This window comes from Maylandia zebra, linkage group LG11 (assembly GCF_041146795.1).
Source record: "Maylandia zebra isolate NMK-2024a linkage group LG11, Mzebra_GT3a, whole genome shotgun sequence".
In the NCBI taxonomy this organism is placed as follows: Eukaryota; Metazoa; Chordata; class Actinopteri; order Cichliformes; family Cichlidae; genus Maylandia; species Maylandia zebra.
Genome location: NC_135177.1, coordinates 33,973,034 through 33,994,068, shown reverse-complemented (window position 1 = coordinate 33,994,068; position 21,035 = coordinate 33,973,034). Strand labels below are relative to the sequence as shown.

At 43.1% G+C, this 21,035-nt stretch overlaps 1 protein-coding gene across 3 annotated transcripts in view; it reads right to left on the bottom strand.

Annotated features, from left to right (window-relative positions):
- Positions 1 to 20,593, bottom strand: part of satb1b (SATB homeobox 1b) — a 57,966-nt gene extending 37,373 nt beyond the window's left edge. For 2 of the 3 annotated variants that reach the window (XM_004568529.5, XM_076890226.1), the window contains exons 1-4: positions 20,190 to 20,593; positions 6,694 to 6,932; positions 3,672 to 3,848; positions 2,678 to 2,804 (exon numbers count right to left, since the gene is read on the bottom strand). In XM_004568529.5, coding sequence (XP_004568586.3) covers positions 2,678 to 2,804; positions 3,672 to 3,848; positions 6,694 to 6,907 — 518 coding nt within the window. In that variant the 5' untranslated portion in view covers positions 6,908 to 6,932; positions 20,190 to 20,593. Of the gene's footprint in view, positions 1 to 2,677; positions 2,805 to 3,671; positions 3,849 to 6,693; positions 6,933 to 8,593; positions 9,812 to 20,189 lie in introns of those variants that run through there. The other variant, XM_004568528.5, reaches the window with a different exon arrangement.
- Positions 20,594 to 21,035: the final 442 nt, after the last annotated feature.

The following is a 21,035-nucleotide window of genomic DNA, read 5'->3' as shown; positions in this document are numbered from 1 at the left end:
GCGAAACAATTTAAGGTGTTACTGGCGAGATTTCTGCTGCAGTCGGGGCGGGGGGGCTTTAAGAGTTTGGCGGCGTGGGTAAGAAAAAGAGAAAAACAAATACAAACCAATAACAATATTGACAATTGCGTATATACGGCGTAATCAAAATGAAGCTGTATATCAAACAGACTGTCTTTGCTGTTCGCCTGTGCTGCAATCGCGAGCTGCAGAGACACCGACTGAATTCTGGGTTTTGAAAACGTAAAATATATTTACGTGGTGGGTGGAAGCAGAGAATAACTCAACTGGGCTCCCGTGACTTTGTGTGTGTTTCGCATTACACTTACCGCTGAATTACTTCACGTTAAACCTGGCTAGAGATGTGAATAAGAGAGCGATGAGGGCGCATGAGATGCTGTGTGTGTGTGTGCCTGTCCATAAATCTGTCAGCCGGTGTGTTGGAAATGTTATGAGCGAGGAGAACAGAAAAGGGATGCACACCACATCTGCTACTAAGAAAACATACACATGCACACTCTAACACACAAACAATGGATTTTCCAGAACACCTTAAACTGCTCCAGCAGCTAGAAAGCCTCTGGGGAGACGGAAGTGAACAAGAGGAGGGAGAGTGGGAGAGAGAGACAGGCAGAGAGAGAGAGAGAGAGGGGGGCAGCGGAGAAAGACAGCTATCCATGCATTCAGGGGCTAGCAAGCCGGAAATAAACACAACCTTCTGTAGTCTGGCTGGTGGACGTGTTCACATCAGTCGCCGTGCCTGTGTGTGTGTGCGTGTGTGTGAGTGCTTCATTGGTGGAGGTGGGTGGTGATGGTGTTGGTGGCGGGGGAAACAGAAGGAGAGGGAAGAGAAAAGGAAGAGGCAGAGCGAGGTAGAAAAAGAGTAGAAACAGCTCTCCAGAGGGTTGCAGAACACTGGGTTAGCGTGCAGCTGGCACAAGCCTCCACACCAGAGCCAGTCGGCTGTTTGTGTGCGCGCGCATGTGTGTGTGTGTCCATGAGTGCATATGAGCCTGTTTGTGTCCATGTCTATAAATGCTTGTATGCTCTTGCCGTGTGTATAAATATGACAAAGCCTCACACCTACAGAGAATAATTTAGCATACAATATGGTGAGCAATGACAGGAGAAAGCTAGCAGTATTCAGTATAGTAAAGGTTTCATCTTCATCATTCACAATGTAGACTCAAAAGAAATATATTTTGCCTAAAATATCCGCTGCAGCCAGGTTTATTTATGGAACTATTTCAGGTGAGTCATTTTTAGCCACGCAGTCACCGACCACATTCGTTTATTTGTTTTTTTTGGAGCTGAAGCAGAGCTTGGTTTAAAAACGGTTATTTACTTATCATATTTCACGTTTCCACTGCAACATGTTAAAAATCACTCAGCGGTTAATTTCATAGAATCACTTCTCAGCTATGGATAAGCTAGATTGTTACCAAGAGTTTGAATTCTCCGGAATCTGTGTTCTGATCAATTAATCAGTGGTTTTTTTTGGTTTATGAATGGGTTTTTCCCACTTCCTGGAAACGGCCAGTCTGAGTAATAATGTTTTTCTCGGTATTAAACACGTAAACTGGCACATGCTATATGTGTTATTGCTAGAAGCAGAGATTGAGAGGTTGAGATTGAGATTACACACTTTCAAGAGAGAGTTCATTAAAAAAAGGTCTAATTTATGTATTTTTAATTTGGCCTGCTGTGGTATTTATCTAACAGATTTTGGTGTGAACTGTCCAGTTTGGGAGATGTCAGCTGATGTCCCGTTTGAATCATGGTCAATTCACACAACAGCAAAGAAGCTAGTAGTAGCAGAGCTTTTAAGGTAAAAACAAAGCTTTTTAAAAGCCTTAATTTAGGACAAAGTCAAGAAAAAAGTAATTGAAAGAAACTGCTGATTTTAAGTCTTGAAAATCACGCTTATTTACAAAAATGCTTCAAAATAACCACCCAAGTCAGTGCCCGCATGTGTTTCAAGATGGCTGCCAAGTTGCTTACTTGAAGGACTTGTGACACATTTGAAAAGTTGACCATCTCTCTTTCCAGAAAACCCCCCCAAACACTTTTAACTTCAGCCGTTCACTGTGTCACTCTCTAAAAGGGACACAAAAGGCTTATGCTAGTGACAAAAACACCACCAGCACATGTAATAAACAGTGTGATAAACACTGACGGTATCTCCTTTGCCTGAGTTGTACTGTTTGCTAGCTGCACCAATCTTTTGCGTGGCGGATGTAGACAGCAAAAAGAAAATAGTTCCTACACGAAACTACTCACAGCTAGGTTGGTGGACTGTTTTGAGCAACCAGGTTATGATTTCCAGAAATACATATTGCTGCTGAGTTTTGTTTAATTATGTATTGTCTTGGCATTTTTGCACCACAAGATATGTGTCATTTATTTCCATTATACCAATGAGAAGGCAGACATTTCTACAACCAATATATCTTCAAAACGCTGAAACTCACATCGAAATTATCTAGATGGATAAACAGCGCAACAGATCAGAGGGGGGAAAATGCTAATGTGATCATGACTAACTGTTCTCTTCAAACACAGTTTTGTGGTTAGCACTCAGGTAAGAATATGTATGAACATGTGCACACATTCTGGGCTGGTGCAACTGTAAATATTCCAGTGCACATGTGCCCAAACTTGTGGATTGGTTGCTTACCTGTGCAGCTGGATCTTAAGTGTGACCACGTGGTAGACGTCCTGCAGCATGTCTGCCACTGTGGCGTCTGGTGCGTCTGTCACATATGACAGTGGGACGGGGTTCCACTTCCCCACCTGAATCATACCTGGATGATGCAAAACACATGCAGGCACACATAAATATGGACAAAATGTGGAAATGCATGAAAAAAAATCACAGATTTGGAAACAAAAGCACAACAATGGACACAGAAGCAAATAAATCAGCACGAAGCTCGCTTTCACTGTTCATTTCAAAGCCGTAAACATGTACGGTAGGAACGAAGCCACGCATAGATACCCCCAGGAGCATTCCGGTGCCATAAATGCTCTTTATTTCCTTAATTTTCACTGAAATCGCAACAACCACGCAGGAATTTTTCCTGAGAGTGCTTTTAAAACAGTGGCAGCCCGCACAGCAGAAAGAGAGATGGAAGACTGCTCATGAGAAAGGTGGCCTAGGATGTGTATGTATGTGCAGCGTGATGGACAGCCTATAATAAAAGAGCATGCATCGAGGCACCTTGAAACAGCCGCACTCAGCCTACGTGTGCTCAAGTGCAATTAGCAGACCCTTTCCTCCACCTGCCCCTCCCACCCACTGTCACCGAGGGTATATGTATATAAATATATACAATATGAGCACTCAAGTGAATGTGCATGTAAACATTTTACTGTGCAGCTAGCCTCTGTGAGAGTGCGAGGATACCTCTGTGTGGGAATATGTAGCGTATGACCCCTGGGAGACTTTCTGGGATCAGTGTCAGGTTGTGTTACTGTGGCTTCAGATCTGCTGGCGGTAAGCTATTATGGTCACAGAGTGTATGTGTGTCTGTAGGTTTGAGTGAGTGTGTGTGTGCACAAGCACCAGCATGTCTGAAAATGCTGTAGAAAAGACGCTGATAAGCATAAAAGAAGAGCGTCAGATCAGAGAAGAAAGAGATGACAATGATGAGAGTGGGTGAGGGGGTTACCTTTGGCCTGGGCTGCTGAGCTGTGGGAGTAGCCCAGTGACAGCAGGGCCATCTCGATGAGCTGGTTGAAGAGCATGTCCTTGCGCACCAGGACAAATTCAGCGTGCTCCTCCTTGCTGTCAAAATCCATGGGATTCTCGTAGTGCTCGACCACACAGAACACAGGCAGCATGTTGCCTGCAGACAAAGAGACACAAGCCATTTCTTCACATGCAAAACTCTGACCTTCAGTCCTCTGTTTGCAGAGGAATGGGATTAAAATTTAGTGCAGATGATTAAGTTACACTGAGGTTGGCTGTCGAGGGATTAGAAGTGAACATCCAGGTTTAAGCTCTGAACACAAGTTTGGACCACAAAGGCATATTTCATCTTTTATAGGGCAATTTCCTTCAACACCTTCACCTCTTTGTCCCATTGCCAAACTCTATGATCAGCTTGAGGGATCAAATATTACTTGGGTGCATAATTTTAGACACAGAATTTGCTTCGTCTTTTAAGAAATTGCCCTCTTTTTTCTTTCTTTTTTTTCCATTTCCATCATCTCCCCCCTGATGCTTTTTGCTCCAAATTCCCATTTTAAGATTCATTTTAAATGTTGTAGCATTCCTTCATGTTGCCCAAAGCTTTAAGATGATGACATAATATTGCAGAGGTGTTGCACTATGGCCTGCACTGATTGGTATTGCTTGTGACAAACAAAAATATACTGTATATTAGACAGAATGATAACCTTAACCGCGTGTGAACAAACATGCCGCAAAAAACAGAAAGTCTCGTCTCTCTTTTTGGCACAATACACAGTTTATTCACTGTCAAGGTGCTGGGATCACATTAGCCTTTTTCCCCTTGACTGCCAACCCAAAATCATCTTCCCATGATGCAGCGCTACAAATCCCGAGCCACCTCTGCGCCCTGAGGTTCACGAGTCTGTGTCAACAGTGGCTCTGCTGTTAGGTGGAATGAACAATCCTTGTCCAAAGACTGTCAAATGTTCAAGGGACCAACTGTGCAAATATCATCCAATATGCCATTTTGGCTAAAATAACAGGCGTGAAATTTAGACTTTGAGGGCACAGGGGCAGCTTGGCCTTTTGAAGTTTTAGTCTGAATAAAAACAGAAAGTCAAAATTATGTCAAAGTACTGACTGGAGGTAATCTTTTGCTTACTGTACTTTGTAAATGTTGCCCTGTTTCCCCACTTTTTCAGTAGGTCTCTGCTCTACCTGCTGCCACCTGGGAACGTTTCTTTACATACGCTGTAAGTGCAGATAGAAATGATAAACATTGCCATATTTTCTAATCCCAAGCATTCCAGAAGATGCACACAGCTCTGGCAAAACAATCAATAAGCCAACAGATGCAAAAGAATGTGCTGAAAGAGCTGCTTTTCTCCTCCCCTGATTTTAATAGATAAAGATCTAACAATAAAGACTGCTGTGCAGGTTCATTTGGGGGATCAATACTGGCTTTGTTTCCAGGGAGCCCAGAGAGGGCTGCGGTAAATAGTGTTTCGGGCTCGGACACAATGCCCACTGTGGGCCCTCTGCGAAGCCTCCGTGGCTGACCAGCCGCCTCTCTCGGCTGCTTCGCTCTTTTCTAAAATTTGACAAAAAAAAAAGGATGAGAGGAAAAAGAAGAGGAGGGGAGGGCAAAGAGGATGCTTGGAGGAGCAAACGTTGTAGGAGGCCAAGAGAAGCAGAGATGATGAAGGTGAGAAATTAGGCTCTCTCAGCTGGTGTGCAACACGTAGATAAAAAGCAGCGAATAAGAGAAATGGCCCATCCGAGGACACTCTCGCAGCTACATTCCAAGACTTCCTTAGTCCCTGTTGGCCAAAGAAAACCAAACCAGCCAAACAAACAAACATTTGAGCCCTCGCAGCCAAGTGCTATTACAACTCCAAACCTGCAGGATTTCAAACTCAAAAAAAAAGAAAGAAACATAATCATAAAATGAAGGTTCACATATTGGATGGCTTTGCCTGGCGTGTTTTTCACAAGATGACACTGGTTATATTAAAAAGCTATGTCATAATCTCAAAGTAAAGGCTCCCTTTAAGCAGCAATGGCTCTTAAAGGACTGAAACTTTCCCTTAATAAACAAATGTCAGAGCAGGAGTGCCGGGGTTGGAGAGAGCAGCAGTGACACAGCGCTATGCAGCACGGCACAGGAATAATTCTCACAGTGCTTTTCTATTAGCTATTGTCTGGGCAAATAAGTGGGAGTGTGTGTGTGTGTGTGTGTGTGTGTGTGTGTGTGTGTGTGTGTGTGTGTGTGTGTGTGTGTGTGTGTGTGTGTGTGTACTGAGATGACTAAAGAAGCATTGTAAAAAGGTTTAAGAGTTTTGGAGAGCATGCAGGGGTGGTGGTGGGTGGAAGGTGCTGTGTGTGTGTGTGGGAGGGGGCCTATTTAAACTGCATTTAAATTACTTTCCTCTTTTTACATTGGTTATGTTTCCTCTCAGTCATTACAAATACACGCAGAGCTGCGTATACTTTATTTGTATTGCATGCGGCTGATACAGGCTGGCACTGCGGCTAACATTTAACACCTTCAAGATTATCTTGTTGTGTATAAAGGACAACTATAAAAGATGTCAAAAAATAAGGCCTGAAAGTAAATGGTTATTTTGAATTTAAAATAATTTTGTCTGTAAAATAACAAAAAGTTTTTTTCTTAAAAGAAAAAAGCAGTGAAAACATTTTCCGATCATTTGTTTTTCCTACCAACACTTAACCCCCCTAAAATATTCAGTTTTCTGTCATATAAAAGAAATAAAAGCAGAAACTATTCTAATTTTAGACGCACATATTTGGGATATGTGCTTGATCACTTGATTTGCGATTAATTTTCACCTGTGTGATTAACGCACAAAGCGCCACACAATTTCCCAGGACCCAGAGGGAAGTCTTCAAATTGATTATTTTTGCCAATAAACACTCCAAAAAACAAAAAAGAATACAATTATATGTTTACAATTATTCTCAATAAATTCCTTTTGATCCGTTTCGGTCTTTCTTACCTTTCTTATGGCAGGTCTTCAGCAGGTGGCTGGTGGGTTTGTACGGGACCCCTCCGAGTTTGGTCCCGGTGCTTCCCAGCCTGGCCCGTCCCAGGGGGCTGCCGTTCTGCTCCAGCCGGGGCAGCTTGGCCGGCGGGGCCTTGGCGTCTGCCATGCTGTTGACCAGCTCTGAGTTCTCCTTGCCCAAACACGTCTCGCTGAGATGTTCCATCATTCTCAGCACCTCAGCTCACTATCACCTGGGGGAGGCAGAAACAGCATGTAATCAGCTGCCAGGGGAGATATGTGTGTGGCATAAAAGAAGCAGGAGAATGAAGAGTTGCCATGTGATACAAAAGGGGCAATGAACGCAAAATCTTTTGTGTTGATATCACTGACATGTGAAGATGTGAAGGGACATTTTTATAGAGCAAAAAAAAGTCCTTTAAGTAATTGAGACCTCTGAAAACGGACCCATTACGGCAGTAACTGTCAATTCGCCTCGGTTATGATGACTCGGGCCGCGGTGATGTCATCTTGCTGCTGTAATGTTCCCATTTTTTAACGCATGTATTATGTATGGGTGTCCCGCTAGAAATTCCCATGCGAGCGGAGGCAAACAGGCCGAGGTTTTAGAGCAAATACATTAATTTGCTGGGAGATTCCACTTCAATAAATACAGTACAGTTCAAGGAACAAGGTTGTGCTGCGGAGCACGCACGGAAGGGGAAACTAACGTAATTCAGTTTGTGAGTCACTTTGTGTGGCTTACCATTCGTGACGCAGCTTGGAGAAAAAAAGAAAGAAGGCAAAAGGCCGCACCGTCATTTTGTTGTGACAGACAAACAAAATCAGTTACAAGCTTTTACAGGTGTGAACTTTATTTTTAGATTCTGCAAGTGCAGCGAAACACCCGTGGCGAGCAATGAGTTTACAACTTTAGGATGCGGGGGGGAGAAAGCAGCTTGAGGAAACTCCAAAACAGGCAGTAGCTGACTCATGAGGGTAGTCATCTAAAGTGGGAAAGAAAAGGGAGGAAGAGACAAAAAGGAAAGATGGAGGATGGCTGCTTTACCCACAGGTGTGCTTACACACACAAACACACACACAGCTTCCTACATCATTTGAAGTGCTCGGGCAAACTTTGAAAATCTGATCAATAATAATAGTAATATGAATAATATTAGGTCACAACAGAAAAATAATTATTCGTGGTGGTTAGTGGGTGCCGGTGGACTGAACTGGAATGCTGTTGTCAAAGAGTGAAAAGGGCAAAATCATCCACCCCCACTCAAAAGATCATGAACTCCTCGATTCATAACATCCAATGAAGCAACTAATTCCCCACAGAGAGGGAGCCAAAGGAATCCAGACCCGGATACAGTCTGGATCCAGGTCAGGATTTTTATATGACCTTAAAACACAAAAACTCTTTGAAGTTTTTACCACTTATTATTATTATTCAATTTTTTTTAAATCCAATAAAAAAAATTTAATATTATAAATAAAGCTACCCAACAATATAGAAAATAATTAAATTAGTCTTTTGATGCAAAATAAAGTGCTATGTACACTATTGAATCAGCAAATATGATAAGATGATGTATATTTTTCTGCATCATCAATATTTTAACTGTAAGTACCTAAAAGTACTGCTAAAGTTTTAGTACTTGTAGACTTTGACTTAAATAAAGAGTTTAACCACTTTGTAAAAGAGTTTCTTAATACAAAACAAGTCACAATCAATTCATCAAACACTGCTTTCTACAAGGCCCCCCTTGCTTTGTTCTGGGCCACCCCATTTACAAAAATCCTGGACGCCCCTGCTCAAAGGGGGGTGGGAGTTAAGAGAGGAGAAGTTGAGTTTAAAAAAAAAAGAAAGAAAGAAAAGAAATAGAAAAGAAAAAAACTTCAAACCAACCTGAACCGCAGCACTTCAGCACTGGAGAGCATATAACACCGGCTGGAAAACGCTTCTTCTTCAAGTTTGGCCAGGGTAGAAAAGATAGAAGAAGAAAAAGGAAAAAAGAAAGAAACCCCCCCTCCCCAAAAACAACTCCCGGTTCCTCTCTTGTTATCTCTCTACGTGTGCATGACAGCGAGGGGTTCCCAAAATCAGTGTTTAAAAAGATGCTTTCTCCTGCTCTTCTTGGCGGAGGACTGGCAGGCGGTGCGAAAAAACAACAACAACCCGGGTCTGTGCAAGGGAGGACGAGGTCGAGATGGACCGTGATAGGCGAACATTGGTAAGCGGTTGTGCGTGTGCGGCAGGAGCGGAGAGAGACAGGAGTGTGCAGCCCTGACGTTACAGCCAATTCCGTCCAAGTGGAGGAAAAAGGACGGCAACGGAAAGCGTTAAAACCGGCGACATTTAGCAACGCTTACAAGTGAAGGCGACTTCGGCTTTAGTTCGCAGCACAACATCCAAAACGGCGAGCAGGCAGCCGCACAGTACGGCCAGCACGAACCACAAGCACCTCGGACACAGTTGTAACAACAACAACCGCCGCCGAGACCTAACAAACCCTCGCTGTGTGTGTTCACGGAGGGACTACGGGAAAAAATAGCTCAGCGTCGGCTTAGCTAGATTTGACTGCCGGCAGACTGAGAGAGAGCAAAAATACTAAGAAGCGACTGTGTGAGCTTGCCATGGAGGCGATGTGGAGACGATATGCGGACAGTCGAAACAGGTTCGCAAAATAAAACAAGGAGAGGGGGGTCAAAAAGTGCGGTTTACTTTCCGATGCCGAGGATGAATAAGGCTCGCTGTGGATGCATAAGAGAGCTGCCTTGATAGTAATAGTAGGAGGTGTCCTGTTGGCTGGGGATTGGCGTCCGGACGGAGCTCCTCTTTCTCTCTATCTCCCTCTCTGTCTCTCCCCCTCTCACTCCGTCTCTCCCTCTCTGTCCCCATTAAATTATTAGTTGTATTGACTCATCACTCCCCCCTCTCCTCTCCTCGCTGCTGGTGCTGCCGCTGCCTCTGCTTTCCTTCTCTCCTCCTCATTTCAAATGGCGTGGTAAGAGGGGGTAAAAAAATAGGGTAAAAAAATAGAAGAAAGGATGGGGATGTGTGTGTGTGGGAGAGAGAGCGCAGGAGATGGGGTGTAAAGTGTGTGAGAATAAGAGAAAATAAGAGGAATAATCCCCTCACACACCACCAGCACCAGCAGCCTTCCCTATTAAAATCAAAACAGATTATTCCTCCGCATCTCAGGCAGGAAAAGTCCTGGCGGAGACAAAGTGGAGAAAGTGGACCGGGAGCGAAACCACACACACATAAACACACATGCATTCACACACACTCACTAATACACACAACGGGGAGGAACGGTGGTGCGATTTCCGGCTGTGCGCGCAGGAATTTTTAATCAGCTTGATTAGAGTGAGGCGGTCCTGCATTTATTACCGAGTAACACACAGATGCTCACACACACACGCGCGCGCGATACCTTAATTTATGATGTGTTTTATTTATTTCTTTATTTCAGGACTTTACTTTGGGCCAAATGTATAGTTTTTGTTTGACAAATTAATCTACATCCAGATGAAGTCAGAATAGCAAAATAAGTAAGGTGGCTGGCCCTTTGAGACAAACTGAAAGCAAAACGTAAAAGTGAGAAAAAATTTAACAAATGCTGTGTTTGCAAAAAACAAAACCCATTTATTTAAAACTCCAAAATAATCTCATAACTAGGAATAAAAATAAATTTTTGCAGAGTAGAAATATTGTTTGGAGTTTGATCCAAACCATACACCAAATATATTTAAGGCCACTTTAAATGACCTCAGGATGCAAATATGATGACTGACCATAACTGACCCTGCTTTAGGTCTGAGCTTTAACATTAACCATTTTGCTTTGTCTCATACACATAAGTACCTATAATGTTCCTATTCCATGTGTGGATTACTGATCACAGTTGATTGTGCTGATGTTTATCTTGGCAGACACACATTTCCAAAAGATATTTTTAATCTCAAGAGTCATATTTTCCTAGTTAAATAAAGACTAAATAAAAATATAAAACTAAATACGCTACAAAGTAATATAAGAAATTACACATATAAGTCTAAAAAGCAGATAATAGCTTTATTTCAAATAAAAACTGACTACATATTAATATATTTATTTACATTTTCCACCCTTACAGCAATGATATACAATTTAGACTCATATTTTTGTATTAATATGTACGTTGGTTGTTTATCAACTTGAATATTAAGCTTTAGTGATTTCTCAGGGCTATTACTGACTTATTGCTTTGTAAATAGTACAAGTAATACAGTTTTTTTTTTAAAGCAGTCTTCATTGCCACATCTCTCATTTCCCTCTCTCAACATTTAGCTTTCAGCAGTCTTCCCATATGTGCTAAAACTTTACCTCCACTGCAAGTTAGACCAAAATATTAGATGAGCTAATCTCTGTTGATATTGTCAACAAAAACCCTGAACAGGCTGATGTTAAGCTATTGTCATTATTTTGTAATTATTTCTCAAACCAGTCCCTGCTGGCCGAACTGCCAAAACATCACACAAGTTAATCTGTTGGTATTGTCAATAAAGGCCTGATCTGGTGTTTTTACCGAACCATTAAGGTGACCCAATAATAAGATCCTCACTCTGACTTCATGAGAAAAAGGTCATTTTAATGATGGACACACCCACACATGGTGTGAGGGGTGGCATATCTGACTCTCCATCTTTAGATCCTAGAAAGAGCCAGATGGGGGAGTGTGTGAGGCAAAGTTCAGCGTTGAGAATACATGGGGAAATAGATTTTGCACATTAAATGAAAGCATGGGGACACTTGTTTCATAAAAAGCGTGCTTTTCTTCACACTTAACATAAGGTGTGGCTTTGTCATCAGGCCAGTGTGTACATCAAAGAGAAATGAAGAAGCACGTCTGTCCAGGCTGTGCAAGAACAAAAACAGGAAACCAACAGAAAACAGGAAGTGTGTGTACCTATCACATCGACAGAACCTGAATGTTGTCGATCGTGGAGGTCAGGTGTGCATGAAGTGCTACATAATGCTACATGCTGACTTACGATGTGTTTGCAGGGTTGATAAAGCTCATCCCCGCAAAAAAAAAAGAAAAAAAAAGACTGCAAATCGTCTCACACAAAGCTGCTGTTTCATAAACAATGCATCCCGGCAGTTGTAAGCATCTTAGCTTAGCCAGTGACGGCAGTCGGAGAAGCCCGACAAAGAAAATGGTTCTAAATTTACATAAAGTGCTTCTTTTAGGCAGGGAAAGACCTGGAGGTCTTTAAAATAAAGCCAAACCTGGAACCGATCAAAAAAAACAATCACGGAAGAAGTGATGCATCACAGTTACACCTCTCATTCACCCCCCTGGTTGTGAAACTAAATCATTGTTCCACCCACCTTTGTGGGGTCAAAAGTTTGTTCATTTTAAAATACATTTGTGTCCAAAAACACTGCATTAGGAATTCATAGCAGGAGGCCATCAAAGAGGCTTTTAACGGAAAAAAAAAATGCAACGTGAAACTCACCTTTCGGACCTGAGATGGAACGTCTTGCAATATTGACACCTAGTTAGTGTGAGGTGTAAGTTTTGAGGAGGCGGTTGCATTTTAAAAGGGTCCCACGTCGTATGTGGTTTTTTTAACAGGAAGTAGAAGAGTTGTTGAAAATGCTGATATGCGACCCCAGCATGTTTGAATTCACGTGCAGAGGCTGTCACTCAAAGATTCAGCAATCAATTCTTATCTCCACCAGTCTCTGGTTTTCAGTGAGCTGCCAACACTTGCATTAAACCCAGCTGTGGTGTGCAGTGTGGTTAAAGGACCCAAACTGTGGAGTAAATACTATTTATACATCTTCAGAGATTCATATTATTCAGCAACAAGACTTCCACCAAGCCCTTTAAGACATAAAAGTCACGAATGGATTATTTGTAAGTTTACCACATCATAGATACATGAAAGTAAAGGACATTTGACTTTATTTTTCATGAATAGAAATAATAATCATGAATATCGTGTGTGTGTGCATGCATGCGCCTCCTTTTCAGGTTCTCTGTGATTTGTACTAACATGAATCTGACAGGCTGGAGCCCCCCTACACCCACACCTTCTCTTCAGCAGATTGCTTTGCATCACCTCGGCTTGCACAGCATTGCTACTCAACGTTCTGCACGTTGACATGTTTTCCACGTTTGACATGTTTTACATGATGTTCACGGCAGCGGCTCCCGTTCCTCTCTCTTTCTTTTTTTTAACCAGTTTTTTTCTTCCTTGGCCGTCGTTAGCAGCATCCGGAAAACAGGAGCGATGGTGAAAGCGAGCCATTGTCGGCAAATGCTCTTTTCTATCTGGCATGACGCAAGCAGCCGCAGTCATTTCCACTGTGATTGTCGGGCACCATCAGAGAGCATCGATAACCCCTGCCAGGCCTTGGCACCGCCAACAGGTGCCGGCACTGCCAGCTAGGTTGGCACCGACGTGGCTGTGAAAACCCTCTGACATCCAGAAGGGCACAGATTTGCACTGAATGCACCACTGAATCAACACTGCTGATTATCAATTAACATATACCGTTTTGTATCACACAGAAAAGAGGGAAAAATGGGTTTTGAAACACAGAAAGCCGTTTTAAAAATACTAGCTGTGCGGTGTTATAATCATGTGCTGAATGCAGATTTAGCTCTGTTCAAGGTGGGTTTTTACAAGCCTTGTGTGGCTTTGTGTTGGGGAGATGCATGTACACAAGTGTAATTGTTCAGGCAGGATTTTGTGCCTGATGGCTACATTTGTAAAGAAATCATGAAAAATGACATGACAGACTGGATGCTAAAGAGACACCTCATATTTAAATAATATTAAAATATATTTCACCCTCAGTGTGTGCATTATCACAGGTACCGCGTGTGTTTTTTTCCCATAACACACTTATCAGTGGTATCATATCTGGCCCGCTGCTTTTTAAACCACACGTCCCTGAAGAAATGAAGTATTATGTGCCTTTCATTTAAAAGGATACTAATCATTGGCACACAAAAGGGGGAGAAAAGGCTGAAAATGAATAAGAAAATATATTATTGTTGGCTCAGCATCGAGAGGCGTCTTTATTTAGTGTGTCAAGCGAAGCGGCAGCGCCATCACTTACTCTACGTAGGTGTTGTGATGTCTTCATGCTCACCACTTGTGATGCTTCTAATGGGAATTAATGCGATTATTTGGTTACTAATACAAATTAGTCTGCGGATCCAGTCTGAGCAAACACACAGACGCAGCATGGGGGTTAGCGCTGTCACTGGTTCGACTTTGAGCTCTTTCTGCAAGTGTCTCGCGCAACAAAAAAAACACACACACATAAACATAATAGTATTATTAGAGGCTGAAGAGGATTTAATAATCTGTCGAGGAAACGTGTCAAAACACGCCTGCATCAGTGTGGGTGCGCAGACGAACCTCAAAAATATGTCATGTGCAGAGAAAAAATGAAAACAAGGGTGTTGTACAGTAGATGCCGTGCAAAACCAAGAAGCAGTTAAATGAGTAGCAAAAAAAAAGCCACAAAAATAAAGCGAACCTCTTTTCTAAACAAGAGCACAGCACTTGGTGCAGAATTGATTTTTCTATCATGAATGAATTCAGGAAAAAGGGAGGCGTTTGACTTGTTTAGTGCCACTGACATTTCTTTGACAGTGTGTGGGCAAATAAGTTTCAAAAGGCGCTACAGACTCCACTAACCCAACCCAGAATATTACACTTTCTTAACAATACAAGCGCAATGTGTCATCATTTGGTTCGATGCTGTCTCAGAGGTGCTCATTGTTTTCTCAGAAATGTTTTTTTAAGAGTGACCGGTTTCACCCTTGGTCTGTGTGTGTGTTCGCTGTCACAGGTACTGCTTGCGTTTTCCTGTTGCGCACAGACAGCTCGCATTCAGCTCTGTACAGAGCTCAGCTTTGAGGTGGTTTATTAATATTTACATGCAAGACGTAAAGAGCTACTTACACAGCTGCTGCGAGGTGACCACAAAAAGACAAACTACTCCGCCGTGAATATATCCTTCAGCTCGAATTAGTTCCGTGTTTTAAATTAGCTTCTCATACAAGGAGTGTGGCTTTCAATTAGCGGCAGGAGAAGGTGATTTCTACATTTCTCATATGTCCGCACTTTGGTGTGGGAGGAGGCAGAAAAGAGAGAAAGAAAGAACAAGGGGGATGTAATGAACTGAGAGTCGGCTCCTAAGTACTTAATTGTTTTATAATCACATGAAGTCGACAGAAATAGAAGCAGAGCAAGTGGTCTCCACCTCAGGCCTGCTGACAGGAAGGCCTAACGCCAGTTCCCCTCAGAGGGTCTCGGCGTCGCTGCAGACAGCAGACCCCACGAGGATTTCCTCCCTCCCCATTTCTGATACACAGACAGATCGACCGCTGCACTCCCACCTCTTGTTTTCAGGTTAAAACTCTCCACACCCAGCAGCCACCCCCGATGGCGTGTGGTGTACACTGTACACTGTGCAGCTCCCACACAGATGCACGCCACACAGACAGACACATGTACATCCGCTCAGTGGTGGCGAGCGTGTTTCCGCGCCGTTTGTAACGAGGCCCCTCTGCCCTGGAAGTTCGTGCCTTTTGCCCGAACCCGTGACCCCCGCCATCAGGATAATATTGGCTGTAATGACCGCCGAGCAGCGCCGTGTCGGTTCAAGCCCATGTCAGGCCTCCTCACGGGAATCTGCGCTAACGATTCAAAGCCAACATCCCCACCCAGGCGCACCCAGAGGACCCTTCACCGCCTTGTTTATCACCCCCCTCCCTCTCTTGCGCCTCTGCGCCTTTATCGAATTATAAAACAAATTAGTCATAGAACAATCAACAGGCATCAGAGGCAGGGCCCTGTTTGGAGAAATTACTTTTCTGTCACTGCGTGCTGGACGCCGGTCGTCACATGATCAAATAATTAAACTCTAATTTCTGCCTCGTGGACGGCAAAAAATAAACAATTAATAGAGTTAGAGAGACACGGGTGTTAGTGTGTGAGAGGCAGAAAGAAATACTGAAGACGGCTTTGTGAGAGAGGGCACGCTGAAGGGGCGAGAAAGGTTGTCATGGCCTGCTGGGTTTTTCCTGAAGTGGGTGAGAGGCGGTGAAGGGCACAGTTCCCCTGGCCTTGTGGGGAGTGTTAAGGAAATGAGGGCAGGTGACGGGATGGTGTTACTCGCCTCAGTGTGCAAGAAGTGAGGCTGCAGTGAGTTGAAGGGAAAAAAGATGGCACGCAAGCGTGTAAGGAAACCGCACTTAATATTCAGGCTTAGGCAGAAGTATTGAATAAGAAGCACAGACTTAAAGATGTGTTTCTTTATCTACATATTTTTCTTTGCATATTTAATCCCTTGTCAAAGGATGCATCATCCATCCACTGACGAACAAAACAGTTGATAAGGCAAATGTGTGTGTGTGTGTGTGTGTGTGTGTGTGTGTGTGTGTGTGTGTGTGTGTGTGTGTGTGTGTAAGACAGAGAGTACAGTATCTGTTGAAATTGTTTCATTGGGGTATGTGGGTGGGTATTAACAACCTGATCTTAGCGGGATGCGCTTTCCTCTAAATCGCTGTTTTTTTTCCTCCCTCTGAACAAAGGATTCAGAAAAACCTACACAGATCGGATGAAGACAAGCATCGAATGAAAGACAATGAGGGTTTTTTTCCCTCTTGAGAAAAAAAACATACGATTAGACCGGTAATAATATGATTTGAATCATGAAAACTTGAATGTGTTTGCGTCTGTAATTTATATTTGATACAGGAGCATGAAGCACAATAAAGAACAAGAACACACACCCCCCAACTCCAAACTCCAAAAAAAAATCTAACATAAGAGGGATGTCATTTCATAAAAGCGTGACAAAACCAATGTGACGGACTTCGGATATTTTTTTATGTCCCAGGGAGGACACGCCAAGCCATTCAGCGAACGGGGCTGACTGTGGGGACCCAAAAACAATATGATGCTTTTATCACTAAGCCAAGGAATCTGGATCAACAGTATGCAAAGCATATGCCAAAATAAATGCAGTTGAACATGCCGGGACAACATAACCCACCCCTGTTTCTTTCTTATAGAGAACTTTCCAGATAATGACAAAATGAGCTGTAACTCCTGAATCACACACACTAAAAGCATGCACCCAGGGTGGTATGTCTGTAACTGACAGGGGGGGGCTTTCTTACATTTTTGAGCCCTGGAATGCAGCAGTCATTATTAACTCACCAGCGTTTTCTTATTCCACACTAGTTGTAACACGCCACCAAAAAGAAAAAACGGGGAAAAAAAGAGGGAATCATTGTTATCTTTCTCCTCTATTAGCAATCATAACAGAGCTATTTCATACAGAGGAGGCATGGCGGGGAGTGTGGAGGGATGGAATCCCCAAAGAGCCACACATTAAAAAACGAGACAGGCCTCTTATTTACTGGCGACAGTCTAATAAATACATTTGCTGGCAGCTAAACAGGTATTTACTCTGCTCCCTACCACAGGTATAATTTCACTGTTTGCTGAGCTGTTATTTTGCTACAGCGATAATTATCGAGGTGGTAAAGAAAGACGATTAATGGTTTTAGCCTGAGATATCAGCCTCAGCAAAGTGAGGAACAGCCCAGCTCTAAACTCCCAGCAAATACTCAGCGAGTGAGGTGGTGGTGGTGGGGGAGTTAATAAACAGCATCTTTTCATTCAAACAACAACCACGACACACAGCCGACACAGCAAAGCTTATGGAGACGTATAGGAGTGTCTGTTGTGTGTTTAGGGACAGCCTCTTTCCCTGAACTTTTTTGTCTAATTTTACTGAAAGCAATGATGATTGAGAGCATAATTCAATTTTAAAGCAAAGTGATGAAGCATTCCTAATATAATTTGAGTGCAGACTGCACAGCAAAAACAACAACAAAAATCACAACCTGTGCTCTCCGATGTCCACGCTAATTGGTGTCTCGGGGTCACCGGACAAACTTTCTGCTCCCGCTCACTCCTGACAACCTGCCCTTCAGAGTCTGTGAACCTGACACTGAGCGAGAGCACGGCAACGTGCAGACGCTGATATACACTTAACTAACACCACCTCCACCTGAGAGATAAGATTTAATTTGTCATCCTGCCAGTCCTAAGAAACCCTTTGACCTGACGACCTGAAACTGATGATTAAAAGAGATGTGATGCAGAAGCGTCACTGGGATTTAAAAGCAAAAGACGGTGAGAAAGCCCTGAGTGTTTGTGCACACTACACGCTGATTTCCTGCTATTACAACACTACTACAGTACAGTAAATGCCGCGTGCACTAGTTTCGATTAGTCGTAATGAAAACAAAACTAAGCTCTGAGGGGAAAAATCTGAGTATAACAAGGTTAAACCTGTAACTTAAAAGAAGAAGGGTGAGTATATTTAAATGTCTTCTCAGATCGTAGGTTTATTGTAAATCACGGTAGGGTTATTGTAAGAACTGGGAACACATTCAGAGGATTTCATTAGGCACTAATAAGCTGTAACAGATGTTTAAGCTTTACTGCTGGATCTGTGTGACCCAGCAGTATGAAGCAACGCTGACATCTTCACACTCTGATTCTTATCATTCCTGCTAAACTAGAACGAGTGGAGAAATTTTGCCAAACATATTGACATGGTATCGTATGTACACAAACATTTTTTGTGCCACTTTCACAACCGCAAGCTGATAAGGAGTGGTTGTAATGAAGGCGAGGAGTAATACCGAGAAGTTTTGCTTCAACGCTCACAAACTGCCGTTGAGGCTTTCTTCTGGTTGTCTGAGGACTTTTACAAGAAGTGACACATGGCAGCCCGAGACAGGAAAAAGGCTGTTTGTCATTGCTGTCTAAGGCACTGACCAGATAAGCCACAGAACCTTGAACTGCCACAGATCTGCAAAGATAAAAGGGAGAAAAATCACCGGTGTTGTGCCATAACCTGCTTTTTCCCATGCAGTGGTGCCACTCTTGACCTTGTAATTTGCACGTGCGTGAGCAACGCACATGACCTGACTACAGCAGCAACATGGTAAACAACCGGTGACACCGTGAAGTAATTATTATTTTTCAGAAAGCTATCAGATCAGGTCTCTGAAATGCAAAACGCCGCTAGATTATTATTATTTTGTATAAAATTAATTTCTCTGCACAATTGTCACAAATGATCACCCCTGTGCCACATCTTGCTTGTGCCTTAAACGCAAACTCTACTCTGTCTTACATGTGTGTATTTATGCTGATATCTATATATAAATAATCTCGAATATCTGAGTGAAAGCCACTGGCCTTGCTGCTGTGTGAAATGTCAGCTATTTTTCAAAAGGAACAGACAGAGAGTGAAACCTTTAAAAACCTGTAAACCACAGAAGATTGGTGCCCACGCATTTTGAGCACACTAATACATCTTCTCATAACTGCTCCCTATTCTCTATCTCTTTATCTAACACACACATAAACACACACACACAGGTCTGGTTGTACCTGAAATTACTTTATCAGCACTGTGACAAAAGCCATAAGGCAGACCAAAACAGCATTACCACGCCGACTCTGTCATCACATCCTCCTGACTGCCTCACGCCATGTCAAGCAGAAAGAAAGCAATAAAGTCATTTAATGTTTGTTTCCTTCTGAGTCTCTCACACCTTTTTTATACCTTGTTGGGCTCAGTCAGTGTTTTTTTTAAGAGTTACACAAAATGTTTCATGTCACAGCAGTAAAAATGTTGAAGCAAGTTGACACGTAATTAAATGGTAAGTATGTGGAGGAAATAAATGAAGTGGCTCTAATGGCCTAATAAAAAGTAGTAAAAGTAGATGGGCAGTTGGGCTGCAGTAGATTCATTTCTAATAGACGTGTCAGCTGTTTGATAGCACGCACTTCATTATAAGTAAGAGAGGAAGGCCTGATTTTGAAGTCTAGTATTTTCTACAAGATTCACGACTCGACGGAAACTAAGCAACTTTCTGTGACACGGTCAGGCCAGGAGCAGCGGTGGCGATGGCTGCATCACTTCTCCTCCTCCTCTGCTGCGACGCAGAGTAAGTTGTTAAATGAATTAGAGGAGATGGGTGCACTTAACCCCGCGAATATCACGAGTGCTTTGCTTATTTGTGCAGAAACGACACGGGCCCGTTTAAATTTAGAAAGTTCTGAATGCGTGCGTTTAGGTTCGGCGTCACCGCTCACAATCTCGATTTTAATTTTATTTATTTTATTTTAAAAATCTCTCTGAAATATTAAATTCTTACAGCCACTTTTGGTCTGCGGGTTTTAAGTGATTTGGAAGATGAAGGTCTGCAAAATTGCTTTTAATTCATTTAGAGTATCTCACTCTTCTAATTCCAAGGAGACCCCCTTTTTTAATGTGACACGCAATAAAAATGTGATTTCAAACCCGTGCAGATGCTCTAATAAAGAGGCATGTGACAGAATGACAGCGGACAGCGATCACTTGAGCAGAAACAGTTTAGAGTAAGAGACCGTACCTTTAAAGTCAGCAGTCGCCCGACCTCTTGTTTTCCATCAAAAGTTGAACAATCTCTTGTCACTGCTCCACGGCGAGAGATCCAAAAATAGGCGACTGCTCTGTGGGAGGAAGAACTGTTTTTTTTAAAAAAAGAAAAAGAAAAAAAAAGTCAAAAGTCCTACGGATGAGGAGGAGGAGGAGGGGGTCGTCAAGTAGAAACCGCACTGGCGGAGGTTGGAGTGAAGTTGGGGAGCGCACACGGCTGATGGAGCGCAGAAACGCGAGCAACCGTGCGCTGCGGGCAGCGGGGGTGAAGAAGAGGAGAGTAGAGTAGCGGCATGTGAGGAGGGCTGCTTTGAGAGGGTGGCAGGTAAATGAACCGCCCCTCCCCGTTTCTGATGCTCAAATCGATGATTTGCCAGCTGTGGCGCAGCTTGTCTCATTGCCCCACTTTGGTTTTTACAGCCGCTCCTCTCCGACGCGCCGCTCTCCGGGGACAGAGAGCGAGCGAGAGAGAGAGCGAGAGAGAGAGAGAGAGAGAGAGAAGTCACTGCCAGGAGAGCTCTCACACTCATTCATTTTCATATTTACACGCCACATGTTTGCATGTCAAGAAGAAGAAGAAGGGAGGAAAAAAAAGTCTGGTAAATAGTAAAAGTGCGCGCAGCGGCGTGCGTTTTGCTCCGAAGCGACTCAAAGCCTGTTGTTTTAATAGCGGAGGGCAACCTGCCAGCTTTCCCTCCCCGCACACCTGAGCCGAGCATGAAACCGTACTGCCCGGTACAGTCTGGTATACATCACATGCTCGTATCGACATAAAGAGCTGTTTATTAAAGCAGATGGGTTGATTTGTCTGAAAGCCGCC